This window comes from Dysidea avara, chromosome 12, assembly GCF_963678975.1.
Source record: "Dysidea avara chromosome 12, odDysAvar1.4, whole genome shotgun sequence".
Classification (NCBI taxonomy): Eukaryota; Metazoa; Porifera; class Demospongiae; order Dictyoceratida; family Dysideidae; genus Dysidea; species Dysidea avara.
The window spans coordinates 24,598,931-24,621,771 of record NC_089283.1 but is presented as its reverse complement, the minus strand read 5'-3'; the positions used below and the strand labels follow the sequence as shown (position 1 = coordinate 24,621,771).

Here is a 22,841-nt window from a genome sequence, read left to right as displayed (position 1 = left end):
CACCTTTTAAATTTATTAGTCTAGCTAGCTCAGTTGACATATTATCATGGTGCTGTATAGATAGTAATTTATCTTAGGTAGAAAAAAACACACACACATTTACAAATACATTCACTTACACATAGTACTACATTATATATGTACGCATCATAATACTATTTTTTCTATTAAACCCTCAGCTACACTTTATCATTAACAATTAAAGATACTCTAATAGAGCAGCCAAGTAGCTACTCTAATAGAACAAACAAAGCTACAACTTTTGCCCTATAGCTAGCTAGTTAGCTTTACTTCACAGCTGTACAGTAGATCATGTGTGATCCTGTCATGTTACTATAATAAGATACCAGTTATACTGAGAGACTACAGCAAGATGAGAGAAAGACACCGCCAAGTGATGGCCCCAATACATCCATTTCCTGAAACCCTCTTGTAAAAATCCAAGGTCTGCTACTGAACAGTTGAGAACTGTCATTACTCAAATAGGTGATCTTGCTCAGTCATTCTTCTCTGCCTGGTTCCATCAAATTATACTGCCAAACTTCCGGCAGTTCAAAACATGCAAACTCAAACTCACTACCACTTAATTAGTTACAAGTGGCTACTGGTTCCTACAAACAGGTGCCATTGTATTCCGGTTTTAATAAACTGTAATTCCAGATTCACACATAAAACCAGTTAAAATACTATTTGTTCATCCACTATAGAAAATATAGCACTTGGGAGTGGGTCATGAATAAATGTAAGAATGTTCATTAAGCTTACTATTTGAATGTAATTTTCAACATTCGACCATTTGTTATCTTGCCCACACCCAATTAATATGGTTGTAAAATTAGCTTTATGTTATTACAATTTTTAACTTTGTGCTCAAACATTCGTTAAGTAAAATTAAAGAATGTTAAAATTTAACATTCATTCATGCCCTACTTGGGAGTATTCTCAAGTCTAATATAGCTGGCACTCAGCTTTGCCTCATGTATTACACTCTTGTACTGTATTGCGCTTGCTGCAGCATTAATACAAGTGTAAGTTCAATCAGGAATCATAGTGAAATAAGTGAGTCACCCACACGTAATAGTGGACTATTTCAGTCTATACCATGTCTGAAATAAGGAGTAAATAAGTAATGGCATGATGCCGCTATTTAATTGATGTCTCCAATGGATTTTGTGTCACATAAGTTGCTACTTACTACCATTAATATTGCAGCCTGTTAACACTTTATAACATCAATTTAACTTTGATATCACTGGATAGAGGAGGCTATTGCATGTGCAAAACAAAAATTGATACCACCACCAGAACAAAAGTTATGATAAATAATCTAACTTACCTCTGTAGGCTGCTGTACATTAATTTTACACATAATAATATTTTACAATGTATGGGTTGATTTGACACATGTTTCGATATGTATTCTAATGTTGACTGCCATTTCCAGCCTATTGTGACTAAAGACGATAATCAGAGTGAGTCGGCTTTACTTGGAATCAGAGCACAATAACCGATACCTATAAAACAGCAAATATTTTGCAGTGTAACACTATTTGATAGCCTGACACATTGAGCCTGTCAAAAATAATAAATGGTAGAATACAGAATAATGGAACATTTTAGTACTGACAGTCAACAGGTGTAGGCGGTGGATGGAGTGACTCAAGGTTTTGTTATGCCCTCCTATCATCTGTCTGATGGTCTTAGTGTACTCATAGATACTGATAGTATACCTTAGTTATTAGTTTCAATATTTATGGAGTTGCCATAGGCCTTTCACTTGAAGGTGTTGTACATACAGCTTAATCTAGCAATCCATATAGTTAAATCAGTTACTTGTTATTATCTACTTTACCAGTTAGGCACTAGAGGGTGTACACAGAAGGCAGAGCCTGTTTGAGGTGTTTACCTTAAACAACAAGTTACAGCAAAGACCAAAAAAGACTGACTCATATTATACACATGCTAGGTGACTATTGTTTCCCTATTTACACTTATCTAAATACATAGTTCAAAGGAGCACATTACTACACTACAAAGTATACAGTACAGTACTACAAAAGATCAAGGTTAAATCAGATATTAATTGACCGGCAGTCAGTGCATGCAGTGTAGACTGGCATACTTGTTTATCCAGTTCTCAAGCATGACGGAGTCCACAGAAGCATACATCCTAACTTGATTTGTAGACACGTTACTGCTCTGTACGTCTCGCTGTACGTAACTATTCCTCACGTGCGATTTGTGATCACGTGATTTCGATTCAAATGATTAACTCGTTTGTTTTGATTGTGGTATATAATTTATTAAGGTATTTTCCATTGTATCGTTTCTCTATGAACAGCGTACATTAATCATCATGGCGAAAGAGGCAAGTGACTCAGAGAACGAATTCGTGGACGCTACTGACTACTTTGAGTACGACTCGGTTCCAAATAGCGATAGTACGAGGTTTGTTCTATTTATTGCCTAGCAAATGGGTGTATATCGAAAGGATAAGCTACTGTCTTTTTAGTATAGCGTATGTGAGGGATGGTTGAGTTTGTTTAGGGTTCACCATATATTCATACTTTCATCTTTGTACTGACTTCATTGTAGTGAGGCTTTCAATATTATGTCACACTGTTATGTTGTGTGCCCTTTGGGCTGGACAGGTAGCAAAGTTGCAGTTTTAAAATTACACACATGCTAGACCGTCCATCATAAGTGTCCTTAGGCTTGATTGTGTTTCTCATCAAATTTTGAGATTTGATGTTGGCAGGAGGTCATTTTTCATTAAGCAAATGCTCCAAATCACTGCAGGTTATCTGTTACTATAGAGGTTAATTAAAGCCTTTTGAAGGCTAATTTTACTTAGCAACAAGAGATGTATAAACAATGTACCCAGCATCAAAGCATGTGATTCATAATGAAATTAGAGGAGATAGATTTGGGTAGGGATGAGAAGCAATTAAGTTTGCTTGGATAATGTGTGTACACTAATACAAATGGAATCGTGGACAAGTGTCCTGATTGTCAAGGTGTCCTTATTAGTGAGGTGTCCTGATTTCAGGGGTCTAAATGTGTGTACACTAATACAAATGGGATCGTGGACAAGTGTCCTGATTATCAAGGCGTCCTCATTAGTGAGGTGTCCTGATTTCAGGGGTCTAAATGTGTGTACACTAATAACATTACGGTAGACTCAGTTTACCCTGCCAAGCAGTTGCCTGGTGCAAGGAATTTGGTGGCATATAGTTTGTTATTAACACCATCATTGAGGATGGAATTTTAATTGTGAATTTGTATATCAAAGCATATCAATCATCTTGTATAAGAACTGGGATTTGTAACTTTACCAGTATGTATTGATCAAGGCTATTATTACATGCTGTGACATATTGAGTTTCATAGTATGTATATTGCTTGCAAAATAAAATACCAGTAGCTGCTTTACAATGCAGCAATTTGTGTTACCCCAATAACTTAGAAGGTATGTGTATCTCCTTTCTAATGTGCAAATGATATTGTGATAATGGTGAGTATTATGTTCCTATGACAAACACTGGATGTCAGCATCACAAACTACAAGCCACCACACATTAGGCCATATCACAGTACTGAAATAGAATAACTACATTCTGTAACTTGTATTACAAAGCCGAGTTTAATGAAGGCTGAAAATTGCACGGTCATACCATAGCGTGGTATTAACAGTTATGAATCATAAAATTTTAACAAATTTCATGTGCCCTTGCAGCTTTTGCAGTCCAACGCATTTTACTTTTTACAGTATCACACTACCATGACTTGCTAGTTAGTGAGGCCTTAGTCATCATTTTAAGTTGAGGCTTTATGTTTAGTTGTACAGAGGTGCAAAATTGTCAGCTAGTTCATACAAACAATTGATATTTACAGTAAGAGGTCATGAAAACATGCTGATTTAAGTTGCTAGTTTGCTAGATTTTATGTGCAAACCAATGACAGCTCAAATTTCTCGTACCTTAAAATTGCATAATACAATATGCTGATAACCATTTAAATACTACCGAGAGTATATAATAGAAACCAAGAGTGTCAAATGGTGTATTAGCCCGTGATTAATGATTACGTAAAGTAACACAGATATTTCAGTAATTGTTCGTTTACACAAAATGGTGATTTGAAATGCGTAAGTAGCAACGGGTCTTTGTTGGCCAGTTTTCCGTGTTATTCAACCAAGTATTCAACAGTTATTGTACAAGGAAAGTGTAGTAAGGACCCAAGATAACTCCAGCTCACTAAAACAATGGTTGCACAACCAAGCGTGTTGCCACGCCTTCAGAGATCTGCTTGGCAGTGCTAGAACTTTAACATTAACCAATTCCCTTTAACACTATCATGTTTTCACTTGGTTTAGTGGCTGAATTGGGCTAAATACAGCAACCCTTAATGGCAATGAAAACGAACAATTACTGAAATATTCGTTTTACTTTACATAATCATTAATCATGGGTAACACCCGTTCAATACTCTTGGTTTCTATTATATACTCTTGATACTACTATACATCTGAGACACTAGAACATTTTTCAATTTCCTGACATCACATCGTAAAGTAGTCCACTAATAATGATATTGAAAAGTACAATGTTGTTTTTGAAATGATTATCTTGTTGACTAACAGAAGACCTCATGTTTATGAATTTGCAATATTGTTGCTGCTGATTTGAATGGCTGCACACAAATACATCCTGTGTATATGTGTGCAATAAGGATAATTACAAACACAAATACAAATGCTAAAAGCATCTCAATCACTTCAAATATAAATGTGACCGGATCTGCAAAAATAAGACATAATCGCATATTTTTTGAAGTTCTGTTCATTAAATATTTGTAATCTACTTAGTGAAATGTATCTACTGGCAAAGTTTCAGTTTCATATGCTAATAACTTTGGGAGTTACAACCCTACAAAGTAGCAACAACACAAAAATCGATTTGTACAGCAAGTATAGGGAAAATAAATTACAGGCGCTTACAAAAATGGTTGTAACTCACCAATGGATTGAGGTACGGAGCTAAAAGTTTCACCATCATGTTCGCCATGAACAGGGGAATCAATTACTGGGTAAAAAATTTCTTTACTCGCCCTTCTTCACTGCATACAAAAGCGAAATTTCTGAAGAAAAATCAATCGCATACGATCGCTTCGACATGACGTAAACAAATGCTCATAACTTACGTATCCTTGGGTCTACTGCAACGAAACAAAGATTTTCCAACTCCTCTTGAGCAGGCGAACAAGATGATATCCAGGGTTTTATTGTTAGTCCCTTCCTTCACTAAGAAAGAGGGGTTAAAAAAATTACAGATTTTTTCAATAATATGCAAGTATTTCACCGAATGTGTTCAATGCTTTATACTGTAAATTTAGGCTTGTGCGATTATGTCCCTTTTTCGCAGATCCGGTCACAAATCATTGTCCTTGTGATGGTGTTTGTTAAACAAGCTACCGTATTGTATGGCTTCTCTTAAGCTACTTGAGCCCTTTTAACAGATGTTTGGGATGGTTCTTTAAGCCAAACTAACCCAACTCAAGACATGTACTACTCTGCCAGCAGTAATCCACTGGGCCAATTAGTGATGCATTGTTTAATCGGTAAATAATTGGAAATCAGTTTATTGACCAAATTACAGCAGTATTGGTATCGGTGATTATTAGCAGATTATTTTACTGACCCTGACGTTATTGTTTTCATAAAATAAGACCAAAATATAGTTTTGAAATGATAATTATACAAAATGAGTGTGAAATTTTGGTAGACATAAACATCAGATCAGTTATTGGTACTGGCCATTATGTGAATTTATATATCGGCTAATCAGATAATCAGCAAAATTTCTTATCAGTGCATCACTAGGGCCAACCACTTCAAGTTTGAAGTGTATTAGCCACACAATTGTGGCTAATACACTCACCCAAGGCCCCATTCAGTACATCTCACTGCTCTGAATTTGGAGTTTTTTTTTTGTTTTTTTTTTAATTTCTTGTCATTTGCTAAAGTTTTTCTGCACCAAAATTTCCCTATATGGTATGGTATACGATCTGCTGGTACCACCTACTGGATCATAACCAACACAAGTCAAACCCATAACAAGGATTCCCTGTAGCGACGTCACCATTGTGAATCCCTTTTACTATATTATCTACGACACAAATTCAACTGTAATACATAATAATTTTTACTGAAGTGTAAGAATAGCAGATACTGTGCATGGTGTCATATTTGTGAGGTTGAGTATCTTTGATAAATAATAGTTATACGGGTGTGGAGTCTATGAAATTTATAAACCTGAAGGCCCGGTGGGCTGTAGCGCACGAGCAAAGCGAGGGCGCTACTAAGGGCCTGAGGGTTTATAAATTTCATAGACTCCACATTGTGCCTGTATAACTGCTTTAGACTCTATTTCACATTACACTCAGATTACTTACCTTGTCCACGGCTGTTTCTGCTGTAAGCTTGGCAAAAATGGCTGGTTTTCTTGCAATAATACTAGCGCCATGGTAACTATGCGTCCTCACGTGACAAAATAATCACGCTCGTTAAATAACTACACATGAACAATGCATAGGGATTAGAGAAACCTAGATTTTGAACATATGTTATATTGTGCCCGAAGGCGTGGAGTATATTAGAAAACAAGGTGGAGTATATGAGATTTATTACCCACCCAAAACAGCCTAAATAGAGTCTAACTGCTTGTAATATCATGTTACTATCTTTATTGTGATAAGTTACTATCTATCGTGAATAGTGATAGTTGTACTAAACACATTCTCATACTGTTAGTAGCCATTCAATGGAGAGTCCACACAAATCAGGTATTAGGCGTAACTGACCAGTCCCAATATTCATTCAACAGAATCAGCCTTGGTTCACACAATATAATCTCTGTAAAAGTTCAATCATTGTGAGCTTAGTTGATGCTGAAAATATTGTAGTACCTTGTTGTGGCTCTTAGTAATAGCGCCACAAAAATCGTTGGTGCCACTCTGGGGTAACCATAGCAGTGAAGTTCGAGACAAACAGGATACCGCTGTGATATAACTCTCACCCGATGTAGGAAACTGTCATGATAACTTCACAAAGTAACAATGTAGAATTAGCGAGATATGGCCACTCCAAAGTTGTCTGGACCCATAACAAAGATTGCCCATACATAAAACTATTGGCTTCTGTGCGAATGACATCATCATTGTGAATCCCATTTACTATATGCCTTTGTGTGGGGCATGCTCAACTTCAGCACTATCATGTTTGCTGTGAGTAACAATCGTGGTAATGATATATAGTATGCAATTGTACTATTGTGATATATTAAACTTGATCTGTGCTTAGTCAAAAAAAATGTAATAATAATAACATCGAAAACGGCAGCTACCACGATATCACTCAGCTCTAAATATTTACACACTAAACTACAAATACTAGTTATACTGGCACAATGTGGAGTCTTATGAAATTTATAAACCTGAAGGCCCGGGCTGTAGCACATGAGCGAAGCGAGGGCATAGACTCCACATTGTGCCCGTATAACTGCTTTAGACTCTATTTCACATTACACTCAGATTACTTACCTCATCCACGGCTGTTTCTGCTGTAGGCTCGGCAAAACGGTTGGTTTTCTTGCAATAATACTAGCGCCATGGCAACTATACGTCCTCACGTGCCAAATAATAACGCTCGTTAAATCACTACATGTGAACCAATGCATAGCGATTGGATGAGCATATGTTATCTTGTGCCTGAAGACGTGGAGTATATTAGAAAACAAGGTGGAGTATATGAGATTTATTACCCACCCAAAACTGCCTAAATATAGTCTAAACAATGTGTATTTGTTACTGTAAAGAATATTTTATCAGTGGACGTACACACCAATAAAATTTTCATTTTCATTTTTCCTTTGTTTCATAGGAAAGGGCGACGTTCAAGGCCAACCTCACCACGTACCACTTCCCCAGGTATGATGCAATACTGTATAGTGACCTTAAGTGTTACAATGTTTCAGAACCTGTTGCCCCTCCGAGGGGTAAGAAAAAGACAATGGATAACAAAATGTCGTCAAGTAGTAGTCCTGTTGTTAGTAACAACCAGATGAGTGGACAGGATCATGTGACTATGGATCAGGATCATGTGACTAAGGATCAGGATCATGTGACCAGTGGAGATGATCATGTGAAGGATCATGTGACCTCTGGAGAAGATTGTGTGATTTCAGACGAGTATCATATGATCTCGGACAAAGATCATGTAATTTTGGAAAAGGACCATGTTACCACTAGACAGGATCATGTGATCTCTGGCAAGGATCATGTGACTACAGAGCAGGATCATGTGATCTCTAATAAGAAACATATGACAGTTGAAATGGCAACAAAACTGGATCACACCTCAACTAATGACACTGTAGCATCACATGACACAAAAGACAAGGCACATGATCATCATGGTGATGTCATTGATCATACTGATGGAGGGAGTAATTATGATGCAACAAAAGAATTGGATGAAATCCTCAGTAAATGTGATTTGGTTGATGGGTCACATTTATCAACAAATCATTCTATTGGAATGACAGACACAAAGGAGACACGCCCACCACAGCAGGCATCACATGAGCAGCCACAAGATAACCCCAAACTTAACAAGAAGTCGAATAGTTTAGAAGTGCCATCAACCTCAGCTGGAAATAAAAGTCCGAGTCCAGGTCCCATGTCTGACTCTGTGAGTGTGTGTAGTGTGCGTGTAGTGTAGTGTGTGTGTGTGTGTGTTCATATCCCTTGAAGTGGGACTTTTTATTGTCGCTTTGCTTAAAACTTTACTTTAACTTGCACGTTATTTCAAAATACAGTGCATTTACAGTACTGTACTTTAATACAGAAGTACTGTCAAATGAACCTGAGCAACACGATGAGTGTCATGGCTACCAACCAAACCATTTGAGAGCAAATAACTATCTTACAAGTCTTCAGGTAGGTACAGTGGATCCTTGGTTACCCAGACCTTCATTATCCGGATGCCTCTTGTATTCTAATGTAAAGATAACTGTTTTTATTAGAAGCATTTTGTCACTGTGTTCAAACAAAGCTCTGTATGTGAATCATTTGGCTTCTGTTGTCTGAATTGTAGGAACAAAGGTGTTCAATAGCTGAGGATCCACTGTACAAACCTTAAAATTTCTATCCAGATACCTGGTTAAATGTCATGAAGTTTTAACACAAAAATTAAACATGTCATCAGGTTAGCAACTGATAGAACATTTGCACTATAACAGAACGTTGAGCAAGTCGGGCTAGGATGTATAGTGAAGGAGAAAGAATAATAAGTACACTAGTAAGCCATGAGCAATTTTCATTGCTGTAAAAAAATTTCCTTACACATGAACAAATGATAAGCAAACATTAGTGCGTAGTTTTGTCACTTTCTTGTAAACTCTTGGAATCCTCTGTAATCTGTGTGATAACTTCAAGCTTTCTCTTTTTACAGCAAATCCTTGACCAGATTATGGTGAAGAACCTTGACACGGGAGAAGTTGTGTCACTAAAAGTCGCCGAACAGCAAATACCCCAAGGGTTTAACCCTCTCTCGCTGCATCTAATGCATCGCACATCTGAGTTTGTTAGGTAACACCAACATGATAGAACTCTTATTAAAAGACACTCTGCCATACTATCATTGGAATGAATAGACAGTTTGATATTGAGTTGAAAAATCGAAGTATTCTAATATAACAGTCACTTGACTAACAAACTGCTCAGGTTTGCACTAAATTTTTCTGGCTAAAAGTGTCTTTTATTAAGAGTTTTAAGGTTAGATGAACAATAGTTGGAATATTTTTATAGTGGTAGTCCGACATCGGACAAGCTGGCGTCGAACAGTGTTAGTGAATTGCCTGAAGCATCTGGTTACCATGACAGCATTGGGTCTCCCAAGAGACGAAGAAGAGGAATGTGAGTGGGTGTGTTAGATCACTTGACCCATATGTTATTAATGCTGCCACTTCAGGACCAAGAGATTCAAACACTTGTTTGGAAGGTCTCCAGCCAATCAGAAAACAGTGGACGGTAAGGATGGTGATGCGGTTGCTATGGAGTCATCAATAGCTTACAAAGATGACTCACCAACAGAGCCTAACACACAACCACAATTGAAGGTACATGTATGATCAGGCTACTGTGCACATTCCCACTCTTTAGGCTTACAATATATCTGATATTGTTACTCTGTATGTAACAGCAGTGAATTGATAACTGGTTGTAGCACTCTATAAGTTACACTTGTCTTGGCTATTAGGATGTTCACATACTACAAGTCAAAGCTTCTAATCAGCTAGGGCTCCAATGTTTAGGGTACAGTATGACTTGTGGTCACCACAAACCATCATCAACTTATCTAACACAGGCCTGCAACAGCCCATTACAACAGATTTTGACGAAAACAGCTAATTGTTGGCCCCTACCAATAATTACCGATCCAGTTATTGGTACAACTGGAAAGAGCAGTTTATTATCTGATTGCCTGTGTACCAAGTTAATCACAAGGGTGTTCAGATTAGGGGATTTGTTCGTATCAATGAAGTCCATATTATTTTTTATGAACTGAGTTTCACTACTCAAACAAAATGTGCACCGACTACTGCGACTAGCAAAATACTCTAATAGAACAGGTTACTGCTACTACCAATTCTTGTCCAATCTGTCGCAATGAAGAGTTTGTTACTTTTCCTAACAAACAAGTTGATCTACTAACAAGGATACCTTATACCTTTTCATGCAACTATGAAAATAGCAAAAAAAAAAGATAGTCCCTACCTGTACATTGTCTTGGAAATATTCTGTATCACACAACACTACCAATTGTCTTCCTACAGTACAAGCAATCATCTCACTACAAAGGTACAGTGGATTTTGATGATGTCCGATTAAAACAAGATCTCGCTGAAAGCCAGCGGGTAAGATTTCGTCTGTTTCCATGGTGATCAACGATTTCTCAACAGGATGCCATTTGGGCAATGAGGTTTTCAGTATGTGGAAGACTACTAGTAAGTAGATTTGTATTGTGGACTAAAGGTGTACTGAATGTAAGCCACATACATGTACCATAAACCAGTTTGGTTTTTAAAAAGACAAAGTCATAATTTTGTCATGAAGGTGTGTGTAAGCACCCAAAAACTAAAAGGCTTTCAATTGGTAACATGAAAAATACATTGCCCTGGAACTCAAGACTTGAACATGTGAGCCACTCAAAGTTTAGTCTGTAATGCCATATCCTTACTGAATGATGTTCTAAAATTCCATATAGTATACAGTCATTTAGTCAATGCTGTTCACTGACTTCAGCTCCTCTAACTTTCTGTCAACTCTGCAGCAACCTTCAGACTCCTTTTCCTATTGTGACATTTTCCTCCAAAGGCTTCCTTATGATCTTTTGTTAGAAATACTGATTATTGTTTTACCTCATTTAAGGCCATTTATCCTTACAGGAAAAAAAGAAACACACAGCTAATTCCGTCACAGTAGTGAACTAATTAATTTCATCCTGGGTAAGAGAACAACATGGATATTCAGATCCAGCAGATCTACAATGTGAATTATTGACACAGGCACTTACCGTAGCAACGCAATGTTTACTATCACTAGTAGTGAGAAGAGTTCACCACCCACTTCCCTCCTTTTAGTACTTTCCATTATTCACAAAGCTTGCTGGTTAAGGGCTAGACTCTTTTATTACCTGTTTTTCTCTCCTCTGTCTCTTCAGTTGCTGCTAAGTGCACACAAATTTTCTCTGTCTTCAACGCAGCTAGAATGCTTTGTAATAAATAGGACTTCCTGGACAAAAACATTTCAATACATTTACAGTATATTAGGGGTAGTACCTGTCTACCTGAGCTAATATGTAAGTAAGGCTGCTGTTTCACATGAACCTGTTAATACCATAGGCTACAGCTGGACAAGATAAAACATTGGTGAGAACTTTTTTAAAATTTCAATCATATGTAACAGATGATTGGTTGTATTCTTGTAACTGTTAGTATGTGTGGGTGTTGAGATCTGCGTATGGCTTCTTCTTCGATCTGCAGTCGAAGTATGCAAGGCTAGGTGGGTGGAGCATGTTTATGTCATGTGATGCATCATGTGTTATGTAGGTACTCACCCTAGTTATGATAGTCTATCATCATCAAGTAATAGTCAACCAACTAGTAACTCCTTAGTTGATAAGGATCTGGTGAGCTGTCCATCTGTCTGTGTGTAGTAATGTGTGTATGCTACAGGCTAAGCTTCATACAAACACGCACGCATGCATGCATGCACAATTTACATACACACATACACACACACACACACACACACAAAATTACTCATATCACCTTTACAGCCTGAGCCTGACCCCAGTAAACCATTTTGTGAACTACCAATATGTGAGTACAAGGGACACAAGGCTGATATTTTGGATATTTGCTGGTCTAAGGTAAGCATCAATTACTGACTGCTCTAGTAGAAAGTTTTGTTGCTATTGATATAGTATAGCTGCATTTCCCTAGCATAACACCTGTCATCTAGTTTTTGTATTATAGAACTTTTTCTTATTATCAGCGTCGATGGATAAAACTGTACGGTAAGTTCCTATTTATTGGCACTTCATTGTTATATGTGACAGATTTTTTTTGCTATTTATAGCCTCTGGCATGTTTCTCGTAAGGAATGTCTATGTTGTTTCCAACATGTTGACTTTGTCACTGCCATTGCATTTCACCCTCGGGTAAATTACATGACTTATAAGTGATTACATCATAATCGTTACTATATTTAGGATGATCGTTATTTCCTAAGTGGATCGCTAGATGGCAAGTTACGACTATGGAACATCCCGGACAAGAAGGTAGCACTTTGGAATGAAATTGGTGATGGTGAGTGATGTAATATGACATCAAATAGCATTATGTGATGTCACCTGACATCATGTGACCTCATTGTGATTGATCTTGTATACAGGTTCAACATTGATCACTGCAGCCAACTTCTGTCAGAATGGAAAGAAAGCTGTGGTGGGGACATACGATGGAAGATGCCTCTTCTTTGATACAGAGGTGATATAACATTACACTAGACTGTAGTTGCATTGTGTATGCTATAGCACTTGAAGTATCACACTCAAATTCATGTGAGGTCACGTCGAGGCAAGAACTCTCATGGCAGCAAGATCAGTGGCATAGAGCCCCTACCTGGAGAGGATAAACTTCTAATAACATCAAACGATTCTCGTGTACGGCTATACAACCTGCGAGACTTAACATTGGCTTGTAAATACAAAGGCTGTGTTAATACCAGCAGTCAGATTAAGGCTTGCTTTAGGTAAGCGTCCTGCTCTTGTGCTGGTGTGTGTACTATTAACATGTTTACTATGGCAGTCATGATGGAAGATATGTTATATGTGGATCTGAAGATCATTATGTCTATATTTGGAAGACATTTCCTGAAGTAACTAAGTTCCCAGCAGCAAGAAGAGACAGAAATGAGAGCTATGAAAGTTTTACAGGTACCTGCTGTCTCCTTATATGGGTAGCTGGTGTTCTTGTTAATATGGTCTCTAAATGAAATATTAGTTGCCAGTATTATCATTGTTTGGAACTGGCTGTTCAATTAGAGTGTTTCAACTGTTGGTGTATGTTCTATTAAAGGACCTCAACAATTCATCTCCTGATAACCAAGAGTTCATAATATATATATACTGAGGAGAGTATTATAGCATTTTCGAGTTTGTCCGTTTCTCTTTGTATAATTAATTATGTCATTAATTGAACAAAATATCGATTGAACGTGTGCCTAACAACGTTGCTAGCAACCGGGATAACTCGAGCTCTCAGTGTTTCTCACTGAACTGCAAGCATGTCTTCATGGGTTTAGACAACTGTGTAGGCATTTCTTGCCAGGATATTCACGAATATGACGCTCCCAAGTGTAGCACAGAGCTAATTATTCTTGCACTTTTTTGGCTGCTCTTATGTCACAAACCACAACACCTTGTTGTTATGTCATAACTCACGATACACCCTTCTATAGGGGTATATGAGAGTAGGATACTCTCCTCAGTATATAAATTATGAACTCTTGGTGATACCAATGTTGTTATTACTGTCAGTTAGTGCAACCCTTATGTCACAAACCACAACACCTTGTTGTTATGTCATAACTCACGATACACCCTTCTATAGGGGTATATGAGAGTAGGATACTCTCCTCAGTATATAAATTATGAACTCTTGGTGATACCAATGTTGTTATTACTGTCAACCCTTAGTCTCCCTCCAGGAACATTGATTAAACTCATTCTTGTTAATTGGTATATATGATGTCATTGACTTACTCTTGATTACTGGTCCACAGTTTGACCCAATCATCAATCATCATGGACTTAGGCCGTGAAAAAAACTCTGTTACTTTGTCATGGTCCTCACTAATGGCACCACAAAAATTACGGTGCTGTGTGGTACAACTGGCTGTGTACCAGTGTTTTTAATAACACAACAAGAAACAACATAGAGTTAGCAAGATATGGCTGCTCAAAGTCTGGCCTCATAGTGACCTTGCCCCTGTGTAAAACTGTTAGTTTGTAATGCGCCACTGTTACACCACTGTTGCAAATCCCTAAATGTACCTATGAATTTAAGCTGTCCAGATAACGGGTGACAGCATCCACCTACAGTAATTCGGTTCCACTAGATGACAAGAATATAGGGGCCTCCTCTATTTGTAGGGTCCTGTTGTTTAAGTTGATAACTCTAAAAATTCTTCTCTCTCTCCAGCTCACAACAGTGTGGTTACGGCAGCTGTGTTTGCTCCAGTTCCAGGATTCTTCGCTGGTGAAGGACTAAAAGATGTTGGACAAGTTTTAGTAGCAGCAGACTATTCGGGAGCCATTAAAGTATATGTCAATGGTTCAGAATTATAATACACAACGCACACTTATAGAAATTGTCTATTTATATTCCACCCGCAATCAAATTCTTATTAATGCCCAGTGTTAATGCTTCGACTAAAGTTATCACAAATTGGTTGCTATTAACAACTGTGTCAGCATTCTCAAACCCTCCGCCTGGAGGTTTTATGGAGCTATCTGGTTCACTGCTATGCCACTCCAAATAGTGCCCCCTGGATTTGAGTAGTATTCCAAACTGTTTGTAGTTTAGATTAGTAGCATTAAAGGGAACCAGTTGGATAGCAACTGCCCCAGCTGGGAGGAACAAGCAGTTAGTTAGTCCAGCTCCATTAATGCCAGCAATTACAGTGAAGCTATGAGTGACCTCCACCTGTGAAAAGGTAAGTTAAGAGTATGATAATACAATATGTAATGTGATATGGTTAGGTGGTCTTATTAATGAGGTCATGAGCTATGTTTGGGACCTACTTGACATGGTCACTATAATGAGGTGGTCTTATTAATGAGGTCATGAAGTACACCTTAGCTATGTTTGGGACCTACTTGACATGGTCACTATAATGAGGTGGTCTTACTGATGAGGTCATGAAGTACACCTTAGCTATGTTTGGGACTTACTTGACATGGTCACTATAATGAGGTGGTCTTATTAATGAGGTCATGAGTATATAGCTAAGCTGGCTGTACTGAAGTGATCTTCACAGCGGCCACGTGTAAATTTTCATCAGAGAGTACAGCAATAAGTTTAATGGTGGCAAACATTCAGTTGCTATTCCATCAAAATTGTCTTGCAAGGGGGTGACACACAGGCACTCACTATAGGTAGATCTGTGACAGGTCAAGACTTGAGGCCACCAAATTTGTGCAAAGTCAACAACAGTCAAGGGTAAAAATTTCCAACCCACAATCGAAAAAAGTTGAAATATTGTTACTAAGTCACTGGTCAGATTGAAAAAGGCTCTTAGTCACAGGTCAAAGCAAAATTTCAACTGTGGTCATAGATCTACCTACAGTGTATACCTACATGATACCCTAGTCTCATGTAGCCAGACCCTATTCTTTGGGTGGGGAAGAATACAAAAGAAAAGGGTCGGCTACGTGAGACTAGTGACACCCCCTTGTCCTGGTAATGGTGTTGTTACTGCAAGAACCAGAGTAGTATGTAAGGAGGTCCTGAAGGTTGACTGTTCTATTAGAGTATTTTGCTGTGTGGTAGGTGTTTGTTACATTGGGAGTATTGTAAACCTCAGGTAGCAGCCACTCCATTAATAAGACCACCTCATTTATAGTGACCATTTAAAAGGAATACTTCATTATCCCATTCGTAGGTCCCAAACACACTTAAGGTGGACTTCATAACAAGTTCTATATAGTTACTTTCCAAATTAGCTGCAGGAACATGACTGATCAAAGCAAAGTTGATAAATTTTAATTACTCATACTTAAATCCGCCAATGTCTTTCACTATTCATTCACACAGAGTTGTTGGTCTCACCTGCTGGCGGAATGTCATGTCAGAGTAATCGATGAGTTCTGTGGGGAAAATGTTCCTGCTCACATGCAGTAGTTCATCTTCATTGACAATCCGTCGTCTGTTCTTACGGCTGATAATTCCTACTTTGGGGGCATGGGGGAGTGGCAGATCAGCTAATCCCAATTGATGTCTCACAAACAATACATAATCTTTGATGAGATCATTATCAGAGTAATCCACTTGTGGTACCTGTTAATGATGTAATAAGGAGATTACCCCAGGGACTTTCCCATTAAATAATTAGTGGAGACTAAATTTATAATACTTGTTATGCTGTAGTAGTCATGGTTACATACCCCAAAGTGGAGTTGTTCAAAGCACACGTTCTCGTGTTCCACAGAACTCCATACTGTATCCTCAGATCCCCATACTGCAGTACTCAATGGCAGAAATAAAGAACTGGGTCCAAACACCTTTGGAAGTCATCATCATATTTCTAACACACCATCATTTTAGTTTCAACTTACTGATAACATTTGCATCCATATTGGAGGACTATCCTGCTCATACGTGAATGCTGCTGTGTTCCAGTCAATTACCTGATGATATAAATGTGTCAGATGTTATGAATCACTGAGGGAATAGGTCAATGATATATAGTCCCTGTTATAGCTTCTGTAAGATAAGCAATGTAGCTTTATTAGCTTATGCACAAACACACAGTCGTGGGTCACATCAAGAGTTCAAACTAGGCCCAACATACTATGTACAAATTCATTGCCATAAATTCCCCCTTTCAAATTAATGCCTCTGGAGAACTATACAACTCTACTGGTAAGAGAGAACTGTTAATAAGTAGTGAATGTGGCATAACATCTCTGTACTGTACAGAACAGAGCAAGATGTTGATCCTCTACTAGTGGGAGTATATTTGAAGAATTTATCCTAACTAAATACCCTTCCTTATCTACCAACAGTTTGATTTGACTCGTACAGAATTGTTTGTAGAAGTGTTAGATAATCTCCACTATTATTAACTCTTGATAGCTACTATGCTGTGGACTCTTGGTCACATGACAAGGGATGGACAACAACAAAGGTGGACCGTCACATCACCAGTGTGCACCTATAGAAATAACCATATGACACATTTGAATCTCTGCAGCAGCAGTAGCCATCAACCTTGGGACCTGCTGACTGACTGACCAACTGACATGGTGTTTTAAAAACACCTACTCCCCACCCACACACATGCACACACACACACACACACACACCTTTAGTCGAGAAGTTTCAACTGAAGGCAACAACAACACATCACTAGCACTATTAAGCTCCCCCTCCATCATATAATCTTTTAGTTGGGAGTACAGAGGGATAAGGGTGTCATAGTGAAGGTGGAAATAGTTTGACTGCCCCTTATAATAGTAGAATAAGAAGGCAAAGCCATGCTTGACATTTCTGTCACACTTGAATGGCTTGTCAATATTTACTATGTTCCAAGTTGTGTACAATTGTTCACTATCTGGTGATTTGTACGTCTTGAATGTTCTGGCCTGCTTGTCTAGCATCACGTGATGTACAGTACATTTTTGCCTTGGGTGATGTCCAAAGGTACATTCATGAGAACTCCGTGTCACTATAGGTATCTCCGTTATCTTCTCCGTACACTCTTCAGCATCACAAAAACTCTCTGCTCCCACTACTCCGTCATCTTCGCTGTCATCACCGTGTTGTGTAGCAGCGACTGATACTAGTAACCAAGCGAACAACGCTGTGTAAAACACTTGAAGAAACTTCTGTTCCATTTTATGCCCACCAAACCAGGGGACCAAAATTTACTGTTAGTTGTACGCTCGGTTGTACGACATCAAGCTGATTATCTTGTGTCGTCTAGTGTGGGTCACGCGTCTTATTAGTCACCGAGCAACGTAAGGATTACATTTAATACGTCTGGTGAAGTAATAATCACAGCTGTTATATAAATTTATAGAATGTCATCGTCGGGTAGCGCGCCACTCAACATAATGGTGATGACTGAAGGCTGTGAGCAACAGTTTGAACAGCTAAAGACACACTTAGAAACTTGTGTTGGCGCCAACCAATACTCAATTTACCCATTATCAACTACCACCTATGGCTCTCCATGGCAGAGTAGCTGTAAGGCGGTTCTTATTCCAGCAGAGGTACAACCCAGTGACTGGAGTGTGCTGGACGCCTATCTCAATGCTGGTGGTTGTGTTGTTAGCTTTAATAGTAAATGGAATCATTTCAGGGGATTCCCCTATCCCGTAGGGATTTCCCCAGGTTCCCTCATTCAAGTGAAGCTATTCCTTGATCCTACATCAAGCCCTTTCTATGTTACTAGTATTTGTAATGAAGAGGATGCTACTAGTCAAGAAGGGATTACCAGTGATAGCAAAGTGTTGGCTAAAGCTGTTCTGGAGCAAGAGGATGCTGTTACTATGGCAATTAGTGTAAAGGGGGTTGGCATGATGTGCTACATGGACCTGATATCCCATAATGCACAGTGTGATGATACGAGGTCACTTGAGGATGATGCACCACCGCGACGTGATGCCCTGAGGCAGTTGCTGGGAACAGTTGGCATTAATTGTAGTGATCAGCCACCACCTCCATTATCCCTGTGTTATCTGCTGGCATCAGATAAGGTGTGTAATGTATGAGTGAATCACAATAAACAATAATAAGCATTTGCACAAATGCCCGGCCACAAGTGCATACGCGCGTGCGCATGCACACATGCACGTGCTGCACTTGTGAAAAAAATGTGCTTCTTTATTTGTAATGGTGTCTGCTTCATTTTGTTACCTTGCTTATCTTTATGAAGTCTATTATAAACCTTGTAGAACTTGGTGGAGCAGTTTTTACAGAAGGCAATTGCATCCGGTTCTTTAAGAAATGATATTATTGTTGGAAAAGAGAACAAAGTTGAGATTGTGCTCCGAGATGGACGAGGTGGCCTGCCAGTGGACATTTCTCCAGCCCTCAATCACATCTATTTGCTGCCTCACCCGACTGATGGGGAGCTAATTGGACTGCCATTTGATGTGACTGTGTACCTGAGCCACCTACAGACCAAGATACTTGGTCGCACTATCATTTACTCACCAGTCATAGCCTCAACGCAAACACTGTTCACAGGGTTCGTTGAAGCAATTAAATTACCCCAATAGAACATTCACCTTGTTGTTTCCATTATACTTTAATAGAACACTCACTAGCTGTGTAGCATCAAAGGCAATCCCAATATATTTCATTGTAATTCCAATAGTGAATTGCTTATTAATAAATTTGCAATTCTTTAATACAGATTTTAGCTATAGTATACAAATACTGTCAATTACATTTTGATTTGGAATCTTTTGAAAATCCAGTAAAAATTAGGTTAAAATATCTGCAGAATAAAGTACAACATGTAAGTTCTAATACAAATAACCCCCTCCAACTCTTGTTTGAATAAACTTTTGTTTTTGTGTCTCTATCCCTCAAATTGTGGTCTCATACTTCCCTCTTCGCATAGCAGCTGTTAATGCATTCTCTTCTTGTAGGAATATTCCATTCACTGAATCATTTCCTGCAGAACTTGGCACCATAGCAGTTGCCAGTCAACAGATGCGTGGCAAAGGTCAGTTGTCATCATCTTTATGTATTGCTTTACTAATTGTCTCATTTGACAGGACGGACGGGAAACACTTGGATATCTCCACAAGGGTGCCTCATGTTTACACTGTTACTCAAACTGAAGTCTCAGTCTCGACTGGCCAGTCATATTACGATATTGCAACATCTTGTTGCTCTGTCCTTCGTTGATGGTGTGAAATCACTTAAAGGATATGAGGTGAGACCATCCATTGTGGTGAGCACCAGACAAGGCAGCCTGGTATCACTTGCCTCTTAAGGGTCTGGTAAATACAGATCCCATATCATAACTTTTTAGTGCAGAAATTCTGTGGTAGCCAATTTATGTGTGCCAATTTTACATATAAATCACCTTGGCAATGCCAATGCAATGTTTTAATTGTTATTATTCGAATTGGAGGGTAATCGTGTGATGTAACCAGCAGTTACATATTATGTCTGATTGAATTCCTTTTGAAATGACATGGGATCTGTACTTCGCTAGCGTCGCCAAACTACAGAGAGAGTTGGTCACACATCACATGAGCTTATAGTTCAACACCTCAGTATCCATACCAAGTATTCTAATGTGTGAATTGGTATTGTATCCATGTATGTCTCAGAATCTTCTTTCAGCCACGCCCACACAATACATGACTTTCCTACATTATCAGGTTTCTGATATTGACATTGATGCCAAGCACCATATTTGGTTATATACCAGCCATCATTGGTGTATGATGCATGAACAACTTTCTTTGAGTAGGCACCATAAAATATAATATTACTGTGGAATGTTGTGGTAACTTCATTCATGTGAAGAATTTTGATGTGTTTTCAGATTCCTACACCTTTTGTAATTTGTGATCATTTGCAGGAGTTGGATTTGAGAATAAAATGGCCAAATGATATTTACTATGGCAGTAAAGAAAAGGCGAAGAAAATTGGTGGAGTATTGATAACAACTCATGCCATGGGGAACATTGTCACTGCAGCTATAGGTGTGTTACTATCACCCCCTCCCCCTGGTATGTCTGTGTTCACCTGGGCTCCCTTTCTACACTAACAAGCTAAATCAGTGTCTTTTATGGCAACAATCACATCATGTCATCGAATTGTAGTTAATGCTAGAACCAAAATTACTCTAATAGAACATACACTTAATGAACGAGCACACTGATTTAATACTCTAATTGAGCAGTCAGTGTTTGGAGATATGGAAAATTGAGCATAATTATGGTAAATATTTTGGCTACTGGTAGCCTGTGTAGTGGATGGTCAGGTGAACACAGAGATTATAGATTGTTGTAGTACATTATCATTGCCCCATGCAGGTTGCGGTGTCAACATCAATAATGCTTATCCTACTGTGTCACTGAATAGTTGCATTGAAGTGTACAACAAGGAAACTGGCTCCTCACTTCAACTGCTTACACTGGAGCCATTGCTGGCTACCACTGTGAAGAAAATGGAGGATATTTTACATGAATATGAGAACAACGAACTAGACAAGTTGTTACCACTCTATTATCATTACTGGCTACATGGGTGAGGTAATATTGAGGATCAGCTCGTAGGTTCTTTTTTGTGCCTGTGAATCCTCATTAGGGCCACCTTGCTACCATTGTCTATGATGAAGCCTTACTATAGCTAAAAAGAAAATTGAGCCCACTGTGTAACAAAAATATTTAGTATCCCTCCAATAGTCCGTTAAGCCCAAACAAACAAAAATGTCTGGTACATTATTAAGAGTGTGATGGCTGTTTATTGTACAAGGACAATTGAGTACTTTCACTTTGTGCACCATTAAAGCAGTCAATTGTGGCTGATAAGATTTTGTTTTTAAAATGTTTTCCAACCTACCTAGTCACTTTCAGGGGTTCAAAAGTATAAGATCAATGTTGTTATGTTCTTCATGTTATCTCACCACACCTACAGCTCTGCAACGGTGCAAGTAGAGGGTAAAGAAGCAACAATCATCGGTATTGATGACTATGGCTACCTCAGAGTACAGTTTAGTGACCGCAAGATAGCTACCCTACATCCTGATGGGAACTCCTTTGATCTCATGCAAGGACTCATCACACTCAAATCTCACAACTAACATACAATGAATCATTTTTTGTAAAATTTTCACACATCCTGTAGGCTATGTTGCTTATCATAAGTTTTGCACACATTCTGGCATAATACAGTTTATCAAAGCAGCTGCTGCTGCCAACCATAGCATCAGCATAATATCTTTGTTGATGTATTTTGATAAATTGCAAGTAGAGAGCCAAAAATCTCTTTATAATGCGTAAATTGACATAGTATACAGTAATAGCTGGCCATGGATGAATCTCACTGTCCCTCACAATAGCATACGAAAACAAGTTCACACAGCTAGTTATAACTGACTAGTTCAGTGTACAGGCCAAAATTGCCAAGGACTGTCAATTACGGGGGAGAAGGCAGTCACCATGGAAGCATGTTCCCCATATACTCAGGGCTTATGGTAAGTATGTTTTAACTGTCAGGACAAATTTTTGACAAACTTGCAGTTAGGTGGGGCACATGCACTGTATAGACACATGAACTTGTACAAGACAAACACACTGACTCCTGTACTTATAATGTATATTATACTTTGTGTTATGTGTAAGGTCGAGGGTGTAACTTTTAGCCTCCTGCTCTCCCCAGTAAATTTTCAAGTAAAAATCCAATAAAAAATTCCTACATTGTGATAGCCATTCAATATCCAGTATCTTACTAGCTTGTGTT

At 38.4% G+C, this 22,841-nt stretch overlaps 3 protein-coding genes across 3 annotated transcripts; 2 read left to right on the top strand and 1 right to left on the bottom strand.

Moving 5' to 3' along the window:
* Nucleotides 1–2,278: 2,278 nt before the first annotated feature.
* LOC136240456 (WD repeat-containing protein 44-like) lies at nucleotides 2,279–15,043 on the top strand. The gene is made up of 19 exons (XM_066031443.1): nucleotides 2,279–2,448; nucleotides 7,940–7,986; nucleotides 8,034–8,749; nucleotides 9,512–9,648; nucleotides 9,868–9,975; nucleotides 10,031–10,178; nucleotides 10,896–10,976; nucleotides 11,022–11,066; nucleotides 11,964–11,990; nucleotides 12,057–12,123; nucleotides 12,171–12,250; nucleotides 12,401–12,493; nucleotides 12,600–12,640; nucleotides 12,703–12,784; nucleotides 12,836–12,932; nucleotides 13,018–13,112; nucleotides 13,160–13,377; nucleotides 13,434–13,561; nucleotides 14,829–15,043. Exons 1-19 carry the CDS (start codon nucleotides 2,357–2,359, stop codon nucleotides 14,972–14,974), a joined length of 2,448 nt encoding a protein of 815 aa, XP_065887515.1. The 5' UTR covers nucleotides 2,279–2,356; the 3' UTR covers nucleotides 14,975–15,043.
* On the bottom strand, nucleotides 14,955–18,687 carry LOC136240458 (protein O-linked-mannose beta-1,4-N-acetylglucosaminyltransferase 2-like). Its single transcript, XM_066031445.1, has 5 exons — nucleotides 17,714–18,687; nucleotides 16,964–17,035; nucleotides 16,793–16,909; nucleotides 16,458–16,685; nucleotides 14,955–15,332 (listed from the first exon to the last, which is right to left on the bottom strand). Exons 1-5 carry the CDS (start codon nucleotides 18,242–18,244, stop codon nucleotides 15,006–15,008), a joined length of 1,275 nt encoding a protein of 424 aa, XP_065887517.1. The 5' UTR covers nucleotides 18,245–18,687; the 3' UTR covers nucleotides 14,955–15,005.
* On the top strand, nucleotides 18,097–22,363 carry LOC136240457 (biotin--protein ligase-like). The gene is made up of 8 exons (XM_066031444.1): nucleotides 18,097–18,367; nucleotides 18,430–19,108; nucleotides 19,307–19,602; nucleotides 20,009–20,085; nucleotides 20,138–20,298; nucleotides 20,956–21,079; nucleotides 21,413–21,626; nucleotides 22,017–22,363. The coding sequence occupies exons 2-8, from the start codon at nucleotides 18,431–18,433 to the stop codon at nucleotides 22,180–22,182; spliced, it is 1,716 nt and encodes a 571-aa protein (XP_065887516.1). The 5' UTR covers nucleotides 18,097–18,367; nucleotide 18,430; the 3' UTR covers nucleotides 22,183–22,363.
* The last annotated feature ends 478 nt before the right edge of the window (nucleotides 22,364–22,841 follow it).

Coding starts and splice junctions, on each gene's coding strand:
- LOC136240456 (XM_066031443.1), top strand. CDS start 2,357: ATGGCGAAAGAGGCAAGTGACTCAGAGAACGAATTCGTGGACGCTACT. Junction 11,067..11,963: donor CAGTATGTGGAAGACTACTA/GTAAGTAGATTT, acceptor TTAATACCATAG/GCTACAGCTGGACAAGATAA. Junction 12,251..12,400: donor CCTTAGTTGATAAGGATCTG/GTGAGCTGTCCA, acceptor TCACCTTTACAG/CCTGAGCCTGACCCCAGTAA.
- LOC136240458 (XM_066031445.1), bottom strand. CDS start 18,244: ATGGAACAGAAGTTTCTTCAAGTGTTTTACACAGCGTTGTTCGCTTGG. Junction 16,910..16,963: donor TATGGATGCAAATGTTATCA/GTAAGTTGAAAC, acceptor TGACTTCCAAAG/GTGTTTGGACCCAGTTCTTT. Junction 16,686..16,792: donor TTGAACAACTCCACTTTGGG/GTATGTAACCAT, acceptor CATCATTAACAG/GTACCACAAGTGGATTACTC.
- LOC136240457 (XM_066031444.1), top strand. CDS start 18,431: ATGTCATCGTCGGGTAGCGCGCCACTCAACATAATGGTGATGACTGAA. Junction 19,109..19,306: donor ATCTGCTGGCATCAGATAAG/GTGTGTAATGTA, acceptor TAAACCTTGTAG/AACTTGGTGGAGCAGTTTTT. Junction 19,603..20,008: donor ACGCAAACACTGTTCACAGG/GTTCGTTGAAGC, acceptor CTCTTCTTGTAG/GAATATTCCATTCACTGAAT.